A 20,476-nucleotide genomic window follows, 5' to 3' on the forward strand; every position below is an offset into this window, starting at 1 on the left:
TGACCTTTTGACCTTAAAAACAATAGGCCTCTTGCTTGTGACGAACTCTACCATGTGGTGAAGCTTTGTGAAGATCATTTTCAAATTGTGACTTCTAGGCGATAAACATAAAAACAAGAAAAAGACATCGTGCAGAGCATGATACTTGCAAAATCCACCCCACTCTCCAAAGGTTGCCATGGATACATCAAATTTTCCATTTCATTAAGATTAAAATTGACAATCTCAATCAAATCTCAGGTCAATCGGATGAAAAATGATTATTTTACAGATGGCAATCAATTTTAGAAGTTTGACGTTGAGTTGACCTCTGACATTTTGACCTCAAAAAGTTGGTTTCCAAATTCAGTGATGCACTATGCAATTGCTGTTTAATTTTCAAGTTAATAGGATGTAAACTGACAATTTTTCAGTTGAAAATTGATGATTTTAGATGTTTCCCTTTGAGTTGACCTTTGACCTTTAGATCTCAAAAATAGTTTGTTTCCCCATTCAGTAATGCACTATGCAATTGCCCCCGTTAATCCACTCAAAAAAAAAATGTTCGATTTTCGCAAGTAACAAGCATAGTACAACACTTGCAAAATCCAAAAAACAAATTTGACCTTAAAAATATTTGGTGCTTGAATTCAATGACCAAATATGCAAATCCTCTTCAAATTTCAAGTCAAAGGGATGAGGATTTTAGAAATGTGACCTACTGTATGCTGTTGACCTTTGGACTGTGTTGATCTTTTGGTCTATGTTAACCTCAAAAATAATTGGTGATTGAATTCATTGAACAAATGCAACTCCTGAAATTTCAAGTCAATTGGATGAAAATTGCCAATTTTAGAAACTATGACAAAGTTGTTGTCCTTTGGCCGATGTTGACCTTTTGATCATTTGATCTCAAAAACAATAGGCTTTTTGCTTATGATGAACTCTACCAAGTGGTGAAGTTTTGTGAAGATCGGTTCGAAGTTGTCACCTGTTGGCGATTGACATACAAACAAAAAACCAATACACAAGTACTTGGAAAAATGTTCGATTTTGCAAGTAACAAACAGAGAAACAGACAGAATAATGTACAAGATTAACCAATTTACTTGAAAAATCTTTGCTTTTCACAAGTACCAAACAGACAAACAGAGAGACAGATCAGACCAATCAATACTCTCGTATTTTGAAACTTTGATTTCGCAAGTAACAAACAGACAAAAAGGGGTGTCTACATAACCTCTGTCCACCAATAAAGATGCATGTCCATAAATTGCTGTTTCCAAACATGGTACTTGTATGAATGCAATTCTTGAGTGCATCTGGCTGTGATATGGAAAGTCATCCATATAAATTGCACTTAAGTACATATTGCAAATTAATTTGCGATGTACTTACACATGAATAGAGCTTGGAAGATTCAATAAACTGTGCAAGCAAGTGCTGTACATTTACTCCTGTATCTCTGAGCAGCAACAGACAAGAAGCAGATTTGGCATCCGTGAGGTTTCCCAAAAAACTGCAGGCGTGAATACATTCCTCAACGTGAGGCTGGAAACGGCAGATAAACAGTAAATAACCCTGTTGAAAATTAAGGGTAAACAAATCCGAAATGGAAGTATTGAACAATTGCCAAGTTCAATTTCACATACTATGATTAGTGGCTGTAACTCAAGTGCTTTATGGCCTCAGCCTTGGCTGTGAAAGCTTTGTGAGGCATATAATTTCCAAGAGTTCTGGCGATCCGTGAGGATATCAGTATGGATTTGCTGGAACAACTTGTGTTGAACATACAGAACCTGTAGATGCTGCAAGACATAAGAAGGAAGTAGAAGAGTTTGGCTCCTTAATTATTCATTTTAAATTCCATAACGTAACATCAAAAGTATGGGGCAGTACACCCAAACTTAAAATGAACCCTTCCAAACCTGCATGTGCACATTGTCCAACAACACAATGTGGCACGTGCTTACCAAAGGTGTACAGTGGGTATTAAAACACAGTTGTAAACTGTAATCAAGATGCTATGACGTTGAATACTGCATGAAATTTAACGCGTCTTGGTGATTGGGTGCCAGAGGTTTGCGACATTTTTGTCTGAATATTGGGCCTTCCAAGTCAGCTAATAATGGCTGTTGCTTGGCAAAATGATCAGCAACATCACCTTCACCCTTGATAATGCTTGGCTCACCTGGTTTCAGCTACCCATCCTTTAGTTTAGTTACTGTGCATCTCTGCATACATGCAGAACCAATAAACGTGGATCTTCTTTCTTTACAACACAAAACTCTGCAATCAACTATCTCTTTCCACTTTCCCAACGACCTACAAACCAGCAGTTCAAGGCTCAGACAAAGAAGCTCACCCTGATCTCGCTTTTCTCTTTCCTTTTCCTTCAGTTATTTTGGAGGTCATCCTGAATGACTATGGGTGTTTCCCTTCTGTTAATTAAGATTTAAAACCAAGTGAAGTTAATGTTGTTCAGAAATAGACAACAGTAGTTCTTCTCCGAGCACGCTGTTCTGTTCTTGCATATGGCAGCTTGGCTGCCCAGTAGCTAAAATTTCTTGGAAATATGGCTTGCCACTGATATAGTGCCCCTCGACCAGTACACTGGTACTCATTTTGCCGACCTCAGAAGGATGACAGGCGGAGTCAACCCCACCGGGTGTTAATTCATTGGTATGACAGGGGCTTGAACTCAGGATACTGTTTGGTTTGTTCAATATGAAATCATTACATTCACTGTTTGGTTTGTTCAATATGAAATCATTACATCCACTGTTTGGTTTGTTCAGCATGAAATCATCACATCCACTGTTTGGTTTGTTCAATATGAATCATTACATTCACTGATTCACAAAACAGTGGATGTAATGATTTCATATTGAACAAACCAAACAGTGGATGTAATGATTTCGTATTGAACAAACCAAACAGTGAATGTCATGATTTCATACTGAACAAACCAAACAGTGGATGTAATGATTTCATATTGAACTGGAGGGGGAGCACTCGGTGAAGTGCAAAACCTCTGCCGCCAATACTGCTTGGTCACTCAAGTGAACCTGATATCCTATTCATTCAATTTGACGTCAACAGTGCTCACAGAGTTATAGTTTGCAACTTTCCCTTTTACTTTTAACTTTTACATACTCAATTCATTCGTCATAACTAGATTCAGGTCAGGTCAGGTATGGGAGCATGTGCCAGAACAGTGCGTCGCTGCGTCCACTTTCCGCCGGTACTCCAGGGGCCTCCGTCTGGCCATCCCCCAGGCAGATGCCAGGCCCATCCCCATCTCCTTCAGATGATGGTCAACCTGCTGCAACCACGAGGCACGTGGTCGGCCAACTGGCCTCCTCCACTCATGAGACTCCCTCGCTGAGAGAATCTGGTGAGCAGGATCAGCGTCAGGAAAACGAGCCACATGTCCATACAGCCGCAACTGACGCTCACGGACCATGCAGGTAACAAATCTCATCCGAGTCTCTCTCAGCAACCGCTCGTTGGACACAAAATCCGACCAGCGATAGCCAAGGATTCTCCGAAGAGACCTGGTACCAAAGGAATTAAGTCTCCGTCTCAGATCCTTGGTCAGAGTTCAAGTATCGCATCCATAGAGCAAGACTGGAAGTACCAAGGACCTGAAGACTCGGACTTTCGTCCTCCCGCACAGGTACCGGCAGCGCCACACCCCATGATCCAGTGAATCCATGACTCCCCAGGCTCGACCCAGACGTCTAGTGACCTCTGACTCACAGCCAGCAGAGACATGAATATCACTGCCAAGGTAAGTGAATCTCTCCTTGACCTCAACATCCTCACCACAAACAAGACACAGACAGGACAGTAGCATCCAAGATGTCACCGAAAGCCTGGATCTTAGTTTTGACCCAAGAAACCCGTAATCCCAGCGGCTCCGACTCCTCTTTCAGCACCTCGAGGGCCTCCAAAAGGATGTCTAGAGTCTCCGCAAAGATGACTGCATCATCTGCAAAATCAAGGTCCGAGATCTTGACATTCCCAAACGATGCACCGCAGCTTGATCTCTCCGACATCCTCCCTAAAATCCAGTCCATACAAGTGCTGAAAAGTGTGGGGGCCAATACACACCCCTGACGAACTCCAGTAACAACTGGAAATAAGTCAGAGATGGCACCACCACACTTCACAGCACTCTCAGTACCAGAGTAGAGTTCAGACATCAGATAGATCAGTTTTGGTGGCACCCCACAAAGACCAAGAATCCTCCAGAGGACATCCCAATTCACTGAATCGAACGCTTTACAGAGATCAACATAGGCTGCAAGCAGCCCCTGCCGAAACTCTCGTCTGCGTTCGGTGAGGACACGAAGGGCAAGGATACAGTCAATCGTTGACCTCTTTGGTGTAAAGCCTGACTGCTCTGGACGCTGGTGCTCAAGCAGATGGTGGCGAACCCTATCAAGAATTATCCGAGCAAAGACCTTGCTCGGCACTGAGAGCAGCATCACCCCTCGGTAGTTGTTGCAGTCTTGGCGATCACCCTTCCCTTTCCAGAGAGGGACAACAAGGCCCCTCTTCCAGTCAGTTGGGATGATGCCTGTGTTCCAGGCAGAGCACAAAACTGCATGCAACGACATGAGTGCAGCATTTCCACCAGCCTTGAGAAGTTCAGCATGGATGCCACAAATCCCTGGAGCTTTGTCCGTTTCAACTAGTTCACCGCAGCCCGTGTTTCCACAAGCGAAGGTGGACCACAGTTGATTTGAGGGTCAGCAACAGGGATTGTAACACCCTTGACGTCCAACTCGACAGCTGGGGGATCAGCCTGGTACAACCGCTCAAAGTAACCGGCCCAGCGGGCCTTCACTTCAGACTCCTCTGTCAAGAGCCTACCACTCTCTGCTCGAACTACAGTGCTCAAAGGGATGGGCTTGGATGAACGCAATGCTGGAATTCCCCTGTAAGCGGGACGAGAATCACCTGTCCACAGGTGATGCTCTACCCCCTCACAGATTCCTCGCACAAAGGCCTCCTTGTCCACCCTCAGTGCACGTACAGTTTTACGCCTCAGCTCCCTGAACAGCTCAGCTCTGCCATTCAGCCTGGCCCTGCGATTCTGGTCAATGGTATCCAGTGTCCCTTGAGAGACAAAATTCTTCTTTGCCATGCGGTGAGCTCCAAGACATCCACCCGCAACATCAAGGACGGTGGTCTTGAAGGCACTCCACAACTCTTCAAGACCCCCCAAAGCACCCAGACCCCCCAAGTGTCCACTCAGCCTGTCCGCAAACTCCTCAGCAACTCTCTCATCCCTGAGCTTGCCAACATCCAGCCGAGGCTGGGATGGTACCATTCTCCAGGATTTAAGGTGCAGCTTTAGAGTTGCTACCACAAGCCTGTGGTCAGTATTGAGGAACTGAGCACTCCGGTAGACCCTGCAGTTCTGGATCATCCTCCAACGACCGTCAATGAGGACATGGTCAATCTCCTTTGCCACACTGCCAGCGTTGGAATACCAAGTCCAGCGATGAGCTTGTGGGCGCTGAAACCATGAACCAGCCACCCTAAGTCCATGACTTCTTGCAAAGTCAAGGAACTTAGTGCCATTCTGGTTCATAGTTCCTGACCCATGGGGACCAACACATGTCTCATAACCATCCCTATCAGTTCCAGTCGATGCATTGAAATCCCCCAAGACTAGAAGTGTATCTCGTCTGGGGCACTGATCAACCACAGACTCGAACGTGGCGTAGAATGCATCCTTCACGGTGAGATCACTCGCCTCAGTTGGAGCATAAACAGAGACCAGGGAAATGACACCTAAGGAGTGACGAATCCTTAATCTCATAATACGCTCGTTGACCGGTGTTACCTCAATTATCATTGGGGTCAGCTTATTGGACACAGCTACAGCAACTCCTTGGGTATGGTAACCATCAGAGCGACCAGACCAATAGTAGGTGTAACCACCCACCATTATCTCGCCGCAATCCGGTCTCCGAACCTCAGAGAGAGCTGCAATCCCGATGTCCAAACGCTTGAGCTCAGATGATAACAGAGACAGGTGATCATCCTCTCTTAGGGATAGGACATTCCAGGCACCCACCCGAAGGGACCGCCTCAGGTTAACCCAAGGAGACCGCCGTCTGGTGGACGACATCTCCGCCACACTCTTCCGCAATCTGACCCAGGGATGTTACCCTGTGGTTTCCCTTCTATCATCAAAGATTGGGGGTCCAGAAGGCTTTGCCCCAATCTCGTCATCTGGTGAGCTGCCCTGCGAAGGGAAGCTGCACAAGAGGTACTCCCACAGAGTGGGTTTTCAGATTTTTTTGCGTTTTGCGGAATGAAGGGTTTTACAGTGGCCGGAGTGCAAATCATAAAAAGTAACCCAACTGCAGGAGGACGTCCGCAGACACAGTTGGGCACTAGATATGGATGGCCGTTGGCTCACAAGGAGCTCCTCCGCCCTTTGACAGGTTTTGTTTTTAATCCTGCTGGGTGTCCATATCCAAACACCCTCCTCACCAGAAAACCTGGTGGAGGAGACGGTTTAGTCGCCGACAACCCGACCATGGAACAGGTTAGTACAGGTTTACATGGTACCTGGAGCAGGTCACAGATCGAACCTGACCTGACTAGATTCCTTGAGACAGAAACTGATTTTACATGGGTATATCCACCTTAAGTTCCAAAATCAGCCGCAATTATAATTTTGGCATGTTTTTTTTGTTGGAAATCACTTATAACATGCAGAAATGCAAAAATAAAAAAAAATAAAAAAAAAATCGAAATTTTGTTGAAAAAAAAAGTTGCAAAAAACTATTTTTCCAAACTATTTTTTTTGGGGGGTGGGGGGCGGGTGGAAATCACTTAAAACATGGAGAAATGCAAAAAAAAAAAATTTCAAATATTTTTTCAAAATGCTCACCATAGCGGCCATATTGGATTTTGAACCAAGTCCAAAATCTAATGGCATGATCCTTGGACCATACCTTATCCCCCACCAAGTTTCGTCGAAATCCGTCGAGGAGTTTTACTCCGTAATACTGTTCACAAACAAACAAACAAACGGAAAGGGGTGAAAACAATAACCTCCGATCTTTGATGGTGGAGGTAAACAAACCAAACAGTGGATGTAATGGTTTCATATTGATCAAACCAAACAGTGAATGTAATGATTTCATATTGAACAAACCAAACAGTGAATGTAATGATTTCATATTGAACAAACCAAACAGTGAATGTAATGATTTCATATTGAACAAACCAAACAGTGGATGTAATGATTTCATATTGAACAAACCAAACAGTGGATGTAATGATTTCATAGTGAACAAACCAAACAGTGAATGTAATGATTTCATATTGAACAAACCAAACAGTGAATGTAATGATTTCATAGTGAACAAACCAAACAGTGAAAGTAATGATTTCATCTTGAACAAACCAAACAGTGGATGTAATGATTTCATATTGAACAAACCAAACAGTGAATGTAATGATTTCATATTGAACAAACCAAACAGTGAATGTAATGATTTCATATTGAACAAACCAAACAGTGGATGTAATGATTTCATATTGAACAAACCAAACAGTGAATGTAATGATTTCATAGTGAACAAACCAAACAGTGAATGTAATGATTTCATATTGAACAAACCAAACAGTGAATGTAATGATTTCATATTGAACAAACCAAACAGTGGATGTAATGATTTCATAGTGAACAAACCAAACAGTGAATGTAATGATTTCATATTGAACAAACCAAACAGTGAATGTAATGATTTCATAGTGAACAAACCAAACAGTGAAAGTAATGATTTCATCTTGAACAAACCAAACAGTGGATGTAATGATTTCATATTGAACAAACCAAACAGTGAAAGTAATGATTTCATACTGAACAAACCAAACAGTGGATGTCATGATTTCATATTGAACAAACCAAACAGTGAATGTAATGATTTCATATTGAACAAACCAAACAGTGAATGTAATGATTTCATAGTGAACAAACCAAACAGTGAATGTAATGATTTCATAGTGAACAAACCAAACAGTGAATGTAATGATTTCATATTGAACAAACCAAACAGTGAATGTAATGATTTCATAGTGAACAAACCAAACAGTGAATGTAATGATTTCATCGTGAACAAACTAAACAGTGAATGTAATGATTTCATATTGAACAAACCAAACAGTGGATGTAATGATTTCATCTTGAACAAACCAAACAGTGGATGTAATGATTTCATATTGCACAAACCAAACAGTGGATGTAATGATTTCATATTGAACAAACCAAACAGTGAATGTAATGATTTCATATTGAACAAACCAAACAGTGAATGTAATGATTTCATATTGAACAAACCAAACAGTGAATGTAATGATTTCATATTGAACAAACCAAACAGTGAATGTAATGATTTCATATTGAACAAACCAAACAGTGAATGTAATGATTTCATAGTGAACAAACCAAACAGTGAATGTAATGATTTCATACTGAACAAACCAAACAGTGAATGTAATGATTTCATAGTGAACAAACCAAACAGTGAATGTAATGATTTCATAGTGAACAAACCAAACAGTGAATGTAATGATTTCATATTGAACAAACCAAACAGTGGATGTAATGATTTCATACTGAACAAACCAAACAGTGAATGTAATGATTTCATACTGAACAAACCAAACAGTGAATGTAATGATTTCATATTGAACAAACCAAACAGTGAATGTAATGATTTCATATTGAACAAACCAAACAGTGAATGTAATGATTTCATATTGAACAAACCAAACAGTGAAAGTAATGATTTCATACTGAACAAACCAAACAGTGGATGTCATGATTTCATATTGAACAAACCAAACAGTGAATGTAATGATTTCATAGTGAACAAACCAAACAGTGAATGTAATGATTTCATACTGAACAAACCAAACAGTGAATGTAATGATTTCATATTGAACAAACCAAACAGTGAATGTAATGATTTCATAGTGAACAAACCAAACAGTGAATGTAATGATTTCATATTGAACAAACCAAACAGTGAATGTAATGATTTCATAGTGAACAAACCAAACAGTGAATGTAATGATTTCATAGTGAACAAACCAAACAGTGGATGTAATGATTTCATATTGAACAAACCAAACAGTGAATGTAATGATTTCATATTGAACAAACCAAACAGTGAATGTAATGATTTCATATTGAACAAACCAAACAGTGGATGTCATGATTTCATATTGAACAAACCAAACAGTGAATGTAATGATTTCATATTGAACAAACCAAACAGTGAATGTAATGATTTCATATTGAACAAACCAAACAGTGAATGTAATGATTTCGTATTGAACAAACCAAACAGTGGATGTCATGATTTCATATTGAACAAACCAAACAGTGAATGTAATGATTTCATGTTGAACAAACCAAACAGTGAATGTAATGATTTCATATTGAACAAACCAAACAGTGAAAGTAATGATTTCATACTGAACAAACCAAACAGTGGATGTCATGATTTCATATTGAACAAACCAAACAGTGAATGTAATGATTTCATATTGAACAAACCAAACAGTGAATGTAATGATTTCATATTGAACAAACCAAACAGTGAATGTAATGATTTCATAGTGAACAAACCAAACAGTGAATGTAATGATTTCATACTGAACAAACCAAACAGTGAATGTAATGATTTCATAGTGAACAAACCAAACAGTGAATGTAATGATTTCATAGTGAACAAACCAAACAGTGAATGTAATGATTTCATATTGAACAAACCAAACAGTGAATGTAATGATTTCATATTGAACAAACCAAACAGTGAATGTAATGATTTCATATTGAACAAACCAAACAGTGAATGTAATGATTTCATACTGAACAAACCAAACAGTGAATGTAATGATTTCGTATTGAACAAACCAAACAGTGGATGTAATGATTTCGAGTTGAACAAGTCAAACAGTGAATGTAATGATTTCATACTGAACAAACCAAACAGTGGATGTCATGATTTCATATTGAACAAACCAAACAGTGGATGTCATGATTTCATACTGAACAAACCAAACAGTGGATGTCATGATTTCATAATGAACAAACCAAACAGTGAATGTAATGATTTCATACTGAACAAACCAAACAGTGGATGTCATGATTTCATACTGAACAAACCAAACAGTGGATGTAATGATTTCATATTGAACAAACCAAACAGTGGATGAAATGATTTCGTATTGAACAAACCAAACAGTGGATGTCATGATTTCATATTGAACAAACCAAACAGTGAATGTCATGATTTCATGTTGAACAAACCAAACAGTGAATGTAATGATTTCATCGTGAACAAACCAAACAGTGGATGTAATGATTTCATATTGAACAAACCAAACAGTGAATGTAATGAATTCATATTGAACAAACCATGCAGTGTATGTCATGATGGTCTCATATTTATGTTTTAAAAAATGTGTTCAAGAGAATGTAATATAAAACTGTCGATGTAAGAAAACAGGGTAAGTCAGATAAATTCCAAGCTTATTAAATATTTGGCCTTGTGATTTACTGCTCATGTTAAAGGAGTTTGTGCAGAGAGTGCTCAAAAGCCTCCATTCTGGCTTTCACTGCAGGTATCTGAAAATGAGGTGGGGGTGGCAGCGAGGTGAAGGAGTTGAAACCAATTTATGCTTCTTGGCAGGTAATGTCATTCAAAAATGGATAATATTCTGAAATGGAGATTAGGCTGAATACAGGGAGTATGTGTTTTGCATACGGAGACAGGTGGAGCCTACATGGAACAGGCATAGCATGTACAAGTAAGAAAGTGGAGACAGGAGTAACATATACTAAAGTGATGAGGCAGAAGGTATTCAATTTGAATACAAAGGTATTCAATACAAAGGTATTCAATTCTCCCCAGAAAATGCATGTTCATTTAAGAGTACTGTGTATTATTAAAAAGCACAAAGTGCAAAGAGGAACATGACCTGTTGCGCAGTTATTGCTGTAAATTAATGCGTTTCCACCTGTCGTCATAATCTGTTCACATTGAAAAATTCGCAGTTTTTATGTGGAACATCTCCCATGTAAAAATGCATTCAGCCCGATCTATCAAGTAATCGGATTGATTGCTAGCATAGTTTGAGCATGTACAAACACGAATTTGACTCAATTGACGGAAAAGCAGTTTTTGGTGAAACTTTTCCACAAAGAGTCAGCAAAATTTTATCTCCGCCACCAAAATTGCACAGCATTGTTGCAGCTAACAACCAGTTAACTTCCCACGAGGTCTTCATCTTTTCTACCCCGGTTAATCCACCCAAACTCACCTCCTTCAAATTCCCTGCTTTCCTTCTTGAAAGTCCCTGTAATGTCCATCTTGTTTACCCCGTGTTCCCTGCCCCATCCCTCTCCCTTCCACAGATCTCCGTTCCTCACTGTTTTGTCCTCCCCTCTCCTGCCCCTATTGTCTCATGCCCCCCCTTGCTGTGCGTTGTGTGTTAGCTCTCATACGAGCTTCGACAATGTATACAAAAAAAAATGGTTTCCCAATATGGCAATGTTCACCTCCAGATCATGATGATGAATTTTGGTCTGAAAGCTACAACAAATCAAAATTGGAAATGTATGCTGTAGTCCTATACAATAGACTAGAAACATTTTAAGAAAGTCTGTGAGACCAGATAAATGAGCTAACAAAGCATCTCCTTGGAGGGGTAGGCCATACTAAGCCGGCGAGATTCCATACTAGTATATAGAGGATGAATCACACATTTCAGACACGTTTATATCACGTGTTTTGCTAAATCCCTGAAGGGTAATTTGCTCATGTATACTGTTATAGTGAGGGAAGATGGCAGTTCACATGTGAACACCTCATTATGTGGATTGGTTTATAGTGGGGACGTTGCTTCCCGCACAGCAGCCATACTCTGAAATAACAAGCAGTGTGACCTGTGTTAAGGAATATCCCAGAAGACCAGACTACTAGATGGGTAGGAATTTGTAATTTATTGCATGTCTTTTATGAAGAGTCGGCAAGTTATCGCAACTCGTACACTCTTTGCTAAAGGTTGGGGGGTCTTTAACGTCCACCAACTACTACTAGCAGATAGGATACCAAGCTTAATGTCCATGCTTGAAAAGCACCAATTTGACAATTTGTTAGGTCAGGTATTGAACCCAGAACAAACAGCTCAAAGGTGATTGCTCAAGATACACACTATCCCATAAGAGGGGTACATTATATGACATGTCTGTAAAGTGAGTTGTTGGTGCCAAAACATCATAAACAAGCAGTCATAGACTGGTACTTACGAAATCCTCAACTTGACCTCTGACCTTGTCTAATAAAAGCTGTCTCTAGAGAAGGTAGCGACGCAAACCAGAAGTTTCTACGACGATTCTGTCCCAAACCATCAAAAATCGAATATTTGACCTCACTGTGACCTTGACCTTTGACCGACTTTGCCCAAAATCTAATCAACGCTAGCCATCACCCTCCTGAATCACGTGGTGTAATTTGACATTGGTAGCTTCTTCCGTTCTCGAGTTATCGTGCCTACAAACAAACACACACAAACACACAAACAGAGGACGGAAGTCATCAATATACTGACGAAATCTTTAGATTTCGTAAGTAAAAAAACGATTAACATTTGACAATGGTTTTGCCACCTTATGTGCCTTGTCAAAAAGTAAAACTAAATGCCATACAAACAATCGACTTGTATACATATTTTTTATGCAAATTGACCAACCGCATGAAGTGGACATGGAGGAACATTCGGTAAGTATAAATACGGATAACCAATTGCCAGGGCTATGCCTAGTGTTGGCTTAATGGTTAGGGTGGTGGGCTTTGGATCCTAGGGTCCTGAGTTCAAATCCCGCTCAGCTGTTGAATTAACACGAGGTGGAGTTAACTCGGCAAGTCATCCTTCCGAGGTTGGCAAAATGAGTGCGAGCATGCTGGTATACTGTGTCGGAGTGGCGACCCGTACAGGATTCTGCCCAATAGCCAATGAGACTACTTAGGCAGCAACCAACAGAGTATGGTCCCAATTTCAATCTCCAAATGTGCCAACCCGAACCAAGTCCTTCTCTCGAACAATGCTCTCAATGGGCAAAGGCTCTCTGGAAATGCATTGGCATTTGCTATAGAAAAGATCATATGTTTCGGTATAATGGGCAAATGTGTAGCTGAGGCACTATGGCATGTTTACCTCCGCCACTGAAGGTGAAGGAGGTTATGTTTTCACCCCTTTCTGTCTGTTTGTTACTTACAGTATATTGATGTCTTCCATCATCTGTTTGCGTGTGTGTTTGTTTGTTTGTAGGCACGATAACTCGAGAACGGAAGAAGCTACCAATGTCAAATTACACCACGTGATTCAGGAGGGTGATGGCTTGCGCTGATTAGATTTTGGTCAAAATCGGTCAAAGTGAGGTCAAACATTTGATTTTTGATGGTTTGGTACAGAATCATCGGAGGAACTTCTGGTTTGAGTCACTACCTTCTCGAGAGACAGCTTTTATTAGACAAGGTCAGAGGTCAAGTTGACGATTTCGTAATTATATTGATCACTTCCGTCCTCTGTTTGTCGGCACGATAACTCGAGAACGGAAGAAGCTACCACTGTGAAATTACACCACGTGATTCAGGAGGGTGGTGGCTGGCGCTGATTAGATTTTGGTCAAAATCGGTCAAAGGTCAAGGTCACAGTGAGGTCAAATATTCGATTTTGATGGTTTGGTACAGAATCATCATAGAAACTTCTGGTTTGTGTCGCTACCTTCTCGAGAGAGAGCTTTAATTAGACAAGGTCAGAGATCAAGTTGACGATTTCGTAAGTACCAGTCTATGACTGCTTGGTTGTTTGTTTGTTGGCATGATAACTCGAGAATGGAAGAAGCTACCAATGTCAAATTACACCACGTGATTCAGGAGGGTGATGGCTAGCACTGATTAGATTATGGTCAAAATCGGTCAAAGGTCAAGGTCACAGTGAGGTCAAACATCCAAAACATGATAACTCGAGAAAAGTTACCACAGGTATTGTTGACGAAGTGTGAGTTTGGAAGATCGAGGTAAGTTTGGCAGAATTTGTGTGTCAATTTGTCGAGTTACGGCTGTTTTAAAATTTTCAGTGTTATAAAATAATATTAAATAATTCTGTAAATTCCTGTGGAGAAATGGAGTATTTTTGCTTCGGTCGACGTTACGAGTTCGTTTTAACTTTGATTTTAATTTTGTCTTCGGTTTTTGCGATCACTTAGGACGCTAAACACTCGGTTGTCGAAATTCTGGTAAAAATCGGACGTTTTGGAGACGTTTTAAGATTGTATAAAAATATTTCACCCGCCGCATCACGGTTCATCACGTGGTGCAGTGCGCTCGAGCAGACGCGTCGCTGAGTCACGTAAAGGTTTTGCGTGTGCGTGCTGACGGTGTTTTTGATAAAGATGGTGTTTAAAAGTCATTTTTCATCACAATAAAGCTTATTGTCGCATGCCTGACTCGCTAAGCCGTTGGATGGTGTAAAGATTGTTTGTGGATGGCCGAATATTACGGTTTTATGACTTTGATAAAATAATATTAAATAATTCCATAAATTCCTATGGAGAAATTGAGTATTTTTGCTTCGGTTGACGTTACGAGTTCGTTTTAACTTCGAGTTTAATTTTGTCTTTGGTTTTTGCGATCGCTTAGGACGCTTAACACTCGGTTGTTCGAAATTCTGATAAAAATCGGATGTTTTGGAGACGTTTTAAGATTGTATAAAAATATTTCACCCGCCACATCATGGCTCGTCACGTGGCGAGGTTTTGCGTGTGCGCGCTGACGTCATCGCGCTCGCCCCAGCATCCTTTCGAGTTGGGGGGGCCATCGAATGTGACCTTTACGTTACATTAATCCACGGTAACTCGAGAACGGAAGAAGCTACCAATGTCAAATTACACCACGTGATTCAGGAGGGTGATGGCTAGCGCTGATTAGATTTTGGTCAAAATCGGTCAAAGGTCAAGGTCACAGTGAGGTCAAACATTCGATTTTTGATGGTTTGGTACAGAATAATCGTAGAAACTTCTGGTTTGCGTCGCTACCTTCTCCAGAGACAGCTTTTATTAGAAAAGGTCAGAGGTCAAGTTGACGATTTTGTAAGTACCAATCTATGACTGCTTGTTACTTACGAAATCTTAAGATTTCGTAAGTATATTTATGACTTCCGTCATCTGTTTGTGTGTTTGTTTGTTTGTGTGTGTGTTTGTGTGTTTGTTTGTAGGCACGATAACTCGAGAACGGAAGAAGCTACCAATGTCAAATTACACCACATGATTCAGGAGGGTGATGGCTCGTGCTGATTAGATTTTGGTCAAAATTGGTGAAAGGTAAAGGTCACAGTGAGGTCAAACATTCGATTTTTGATGGTTGGTACAGAATCATCATAGAAACTTCTGGTTTGCGTCGCTACCTTCTCTAGAGACAGCTTTTATTCGACAAGGTCAGAGGTCAAGTTGACGATTTCGTAAGTACCAGTCTATGACTGCTTGTTTGTTTGTTTGTTTGTTTGTGTGCAGGATATCTCAAAAAGTTGTGGATGGATCCGGATGAAATTTTGTGTTCAGGTTGGGTATGTGGCAAGAGGAACTGATTAGATTTTGGTGAAGATCCGACTACGAGAATTTTAAAAGTGATTCTTCACCATTGAAAGATCGGGCCAAAAATTATATATATATATATATATATATATATATATATATATATATATATATATATATATATATATATATATATATATATATATATATATATATATATTGTTGCGGTTTTGGAAATTCACAAATCACCATTCAGGTTCCCCCGAAGATCAGTTATTTCGATAAGTAAGTGTTTCAGGTCAGAATCCCCACCAATGTGTAAAGGGCATAATTTGTGTGGCAGGCTGTGAATCTTTGAGATAGCCATTATTCTTTTCTATCTTTTATTTTAAAACAAACAAACACCAACCGTCATCTCTTCTCCTCAACAAGCAGCGCCACCTTCGCCTCAACCGAGATCGTCCCCGTTGAACACCAAAGGCCACACAAAACGTTATGCGAACGGTCGTGGTTCGACCTAATTTGCATAACTGGATCACAGAGTGAATAACAATGATAACAATCTTCTGGAGTTTTACTTAAGCAGAGAGGCAACGGGACACACACACACACACACACACACACACACACACACACACACACACACACACACACACACACACACACACACACACACACACACACGCACACACGCACACACGCACACACGCACACACGCACACACGCACACACGCACACGCGCACACGCGCACAGACTCCGATGAAGAGGGAGTTTTGCAACCGGGGGGGGGGGGTGGTTCAGGCTATGATCACATGCCACCAATGCGATTTGGGGGGGGGGGATGCTCCGGGTTGCGGTACCAGACAGTGGGCGCGTTGCCTCTGGCCCAAGCCGCACGTGTGGAGACTGTGCTCGTGAAGGAGGAGCTTAAGTGGAGAAAGGGCAGAGTCCAGAGGGTGGAGAAGTAGGTGGGATTAGGTAGGCGGGTGGGGTCGACGTGGTGCGGGAGGAGCCGAGGAGGCGGAGTCGAGGAGCAGGAAACACAGACAGACCATCCAGAGGGACTGCCCCGACCTTTATAGGGCCCGCAGCTCGGGGGGGAGGGGCCATGCCGAATCCAAACGTCATCATGCGAATCGGATGCTCCGATTGGCCCCGACCCCTCATGTGGCCCGCCAGCTTAGGCCGGAAACCACCTCACTTAGTTTCCGGCAAAGCCATCCCAAACAGCGGGAATATTGCGCTCCGACCCCACGAGATAACATGAATCGCCCACACCAAAATTGACACGCGAATCATCCTGCAAAAACCCCCGGGTGAGCGGTCGAGGGTCCCGCATGCCCGTTCGGGCGTTCGACCAGTGCCGATCAACGCGTTCATCCCTCGCGCGCCAACGTGGCCCGCACTCTACATTCCCTGGCTCGATCACAGCCTCGCTGGCCGCAGAGACGAGAAGATGTTCACCATCCGTGAAGAATCCACCGCTGCCAGCGAGGACCAAAGGTACATTGACATGGATAAATCCATGCACGTTTCATGAGTGGCGTACGTGGCTGCTTTTGAGCACATTCCATACAGTGCGTGCGGTTCCGCCATTACGCACATGGCCAGCGCTCGCGTTCACACGACTCCGCTAGCGTGTGCATGGGGTGAACACCAATATGTCGGGTATTAAGATTAAAAAAGAACAAGCCGCTTCTACCCACAAACTCGTATCCTGCCCAACATGGCGTGGAGTCAGCTTTATTAGCCTCTGTACGTGTTTCGTGCAGCGTAGGCGTCGTGCTGGCCGTGTTTCCCGTGCCGTGACAAACACCATTCGTGCAGCCTCTTAAGAGGTATTTACTTGCATTCCTTTCTAATGCATTCGGCAATTCTCCCCAGACCATCGGAAGCTCCAGTCAATAGTCCAGCACCAACTATCGCACATCACTCGCCGCATACGCTGGGTTTAGGGCTCGCCCGGGAACAAGAATCTCTGGGCAGTGGATCCCTCACTGCGGCTCCGCACGCGCTGGCCTCCAAGGCGCACGTGGCTGATTTACCTCAGGAATAATCAGAAAAGAAGAAGAGTGGGGATGAAATGAAGGATAAAATGATTTAAGCAACCCTAGTTATTAGATCATTGCAACGCACTCCCTTGTTGTCCCGCTAAACAAAAGGAAGGGGACTATCTACACATATAATAATGGAATAACTGTCTTGGGACACCATCTGTTGTATGCATGCGGCTCCGAGAACCGGAACAATATATACACCACCGGTCAAAAGTTTTAGAACACCCCCATTTTTCCAGTTTTTACTGAAATTTAAGCAGTTCAAGTCCAGTGAATAACCTGAAATGGTACAAAGCTAAGCGGTAAATTGCCAGAGGTTAAAAAAAACGGTTCAGGTTACCAAAAACTGAAAAATAATGTAAATTTCAGAGTTGTTAACAAAGGGCCCTTTTCAGGGAACAAGTAATGGGTTAGCAACTGCAGCTGTTCTGCAGCAATGGAAGTAAATTAAGCCTTGAAAGTTGATGCAAACAATTCCTCCAGGTGTCCCAACTTTTGTTGATTTGTTACAAACCCTCTGTCTGTATAAAAGCAGTATTGGAGCAAACTGTGTTGCTACACCCTCTGAAGCATTATTTGGACAATATTGCACTGCAGGAAGTAGTATAGGCCCTATTGCTATCATAATGGTGAGAAAAAGACAATTAACAAAGGAAGACAGACAGTCCATTATAACCCTTAAAAGTGGAGGTCTTTCCTTTAGAGAAATTGCAAAGAAGCCAAGGTGTCAGTGAGTACAGTTTCCTACACAATCAAAAGGCACTTGGAAACTGGAGGAAACTCTGACAGGAAGAGGTCTGGCAGACCCAAAGCCACAACACAATCAGAAGACAAGTTTCTGAGAGTCAACAGCTTGTGTGATCGGTGGCTCACAGGACAGCAGCTTCATGCACAGCTTAACACTGGTCAAAGTAAGGAAGTCTCAGTTTCAACTGTGAGGAGAAGACTTCAAGCTGCAGGTTGACAGGTCGAGTGGCAGTAAGAAAGCCATTGCTAAGATGGCAAAATAAGAAAAAGAGGCTTGCCTGGGCCATGAAGCACTGCCAGTGGATGACTGAAAAGTGGAAGAAGGTCTTATGGACCGATGAATCAAAATTTGAAATCTTCGGTTCATCACGCAGGTTTTTGTACGCCATCGAGTGGGCGAAAGGATGGTTCCTTAGTGTGTGACAACTGTCAAACATGGAGGAGGAAGCGTGATGATCTGGGGCTCTTTTGCTGGATCCAGACTCGGTGACTTGCAGTGACTGGCACCCTTAACCAAAAGGGCTACCACAACATTTTGCAGCACCTTGCAATACCCTCATGGTCTATGCCTAGTTGGTCAGGGGGTTCATCCTACAGCAAGTTAAGGACACAAAACATACCTCCAGGCTATGTCAGAACTACCTTAGAAGAAAAGAACAAGACGGGAGGCTTTAAATCATGGAATGGCCAGCACACTCTCCAGACTTAAACCCCATCGAGCTGGTTTGGGATGAACTTGACAGAAGGGTGAAAGCAAAGCAACCTACAAGTGGAACATGTTTGTGGGAACTTCTGCAACAGTGTTGGGAAGAACTTTCTGAACAATATTTGATTTCCATTGTCTTAATAATGCCACGAGTATGTTCGGCTGTTACATCTGCAAAAGGTGGCTACTTTGATGAGTCAAAAATTGATTAAATTTAAATTTTAAACAAAACTTAAATTTAGATTAAATTAAATTTAGAATTAAACAAAACTATTCCAGGATTTCTTTTTTAACTGCAATTGTTTATTTGTTCTCTGCTTTAATATCAAAGTACATTAAACTGCTTAAATTTCAGTAAAAACTGGAAAAATGGGGGTGTTCTAAAACTTTATATATATATATATATATATATATATATATATATATATATATATATATATATATATATATATATATATATACATACATATATACATACATACTTATATATACATGGTGTCCCAAAAAATGTACTCACATTTTGGCTCCTCATAACTCATTGAATTTTTCATTTATTTTCAGATCAAATTGACCATAATCATGGCAGAAGTACGAGTGGGTGTTGAAGAAAGAAAATTTATCATAAAGTGCTGCTGGAAGCACGAAAACATCATGGAAGTGCAAAGACAATTTAGAAGACATTTTCACAAAGATCCACGAATGCGACGCACCATTGCTCGCATCCGAGATAAGTTTGAAACAGATGGAACTGTGCATGACATCCATAACGAGTGTTCAGGAAGACCACGGTCATTAACCACCCCCGCAAAGGAAAATCAATTGCTGGAAACCCTCTACCGCTCCCCACGGAAATCTGTACGACAAATGCCTCGTGAGACAGGAATCCCAAAATCAAACGCCCATCGCATTTTGAAGCGAATTAATTGGAAAAGTTACATTCCAAAATTAATTCCATTCCAAAAAAATGAAGACGATCCTGACCGGAGAGCTCAATTTTGTGAGTGGTACCTGGGCAAATGCGAAGAAGATGCAGCATTTCCATCCAAAATTGTTTGGAGCGATGAGGTCAGCTTCAAGTTAAATGGCTCAATTAACCGACACAATTGCACCTACTGGCCTCCTGAAATTCCACATGTTACTATGGAACAGCATTTAAACTTACCAGGGGTTACTGTGTGGTGTGGGATATTAGCAAATTGGGCATCCTAGGGCCATTCTTTTTTGACCAAACTGTCACTGGGGATGTTTACTTAAACTTGCTGCAGGAATCCGTCGGTCCACATGTCGAAGAGATATTTGGTGATGAAGACATTTACTTTCAGCAAGATGGAGCACCTCCCCACTTC

General features: G+C 41.5%; 1 protein-coding gene across 4 annotated transcripts in view; it reads right to left on the reverse strand.

Moving 5' to 3' along the window:
* Nucleotides 1-20,476, reverse strand: part of LOC147016729 (3',5'-cyclic-AMP phosphodiesterase 4C-like) — a 171,456-nt gene that overhangs the window by 90,556 nt on the left and 60,424 nt on the right. Inside the window, exon 4 of one of the 4 annotated variants that reach the window (XM_085847860.1) lies at nucleotides 6,899-7,016. The exons of the other annotated variants lie outside the window; for them this stretch is intronic. Within the exon in view, the coding sequence (XP_085703986.1) occupies nucleotides 6,899-6,946 (48 nt within the window). The 5' untranslated portion in view covers nucleotides 6,947-7,016. The remainder of the gene's footprint in view (nucleotides 1-6,898; nucleotides 7,017-20,476) is intronic. 4 annotated transcript variants of the gene reach the window in all.

This window comes from Eptatretus burgeri, chromosome 11 (genome assembly GCF_056783735.1).
Source record: "Eptatretus burgeri isolate ZD-2024b chromosome 11, Ebu_testis_v1, whole genome shotgun sequence".
NCBI lineage: Eukaryota > Metazoa > Chordata > Myxini > Myxiniformes > Myxinidae > Eptatretus > Eptatretus burgeri.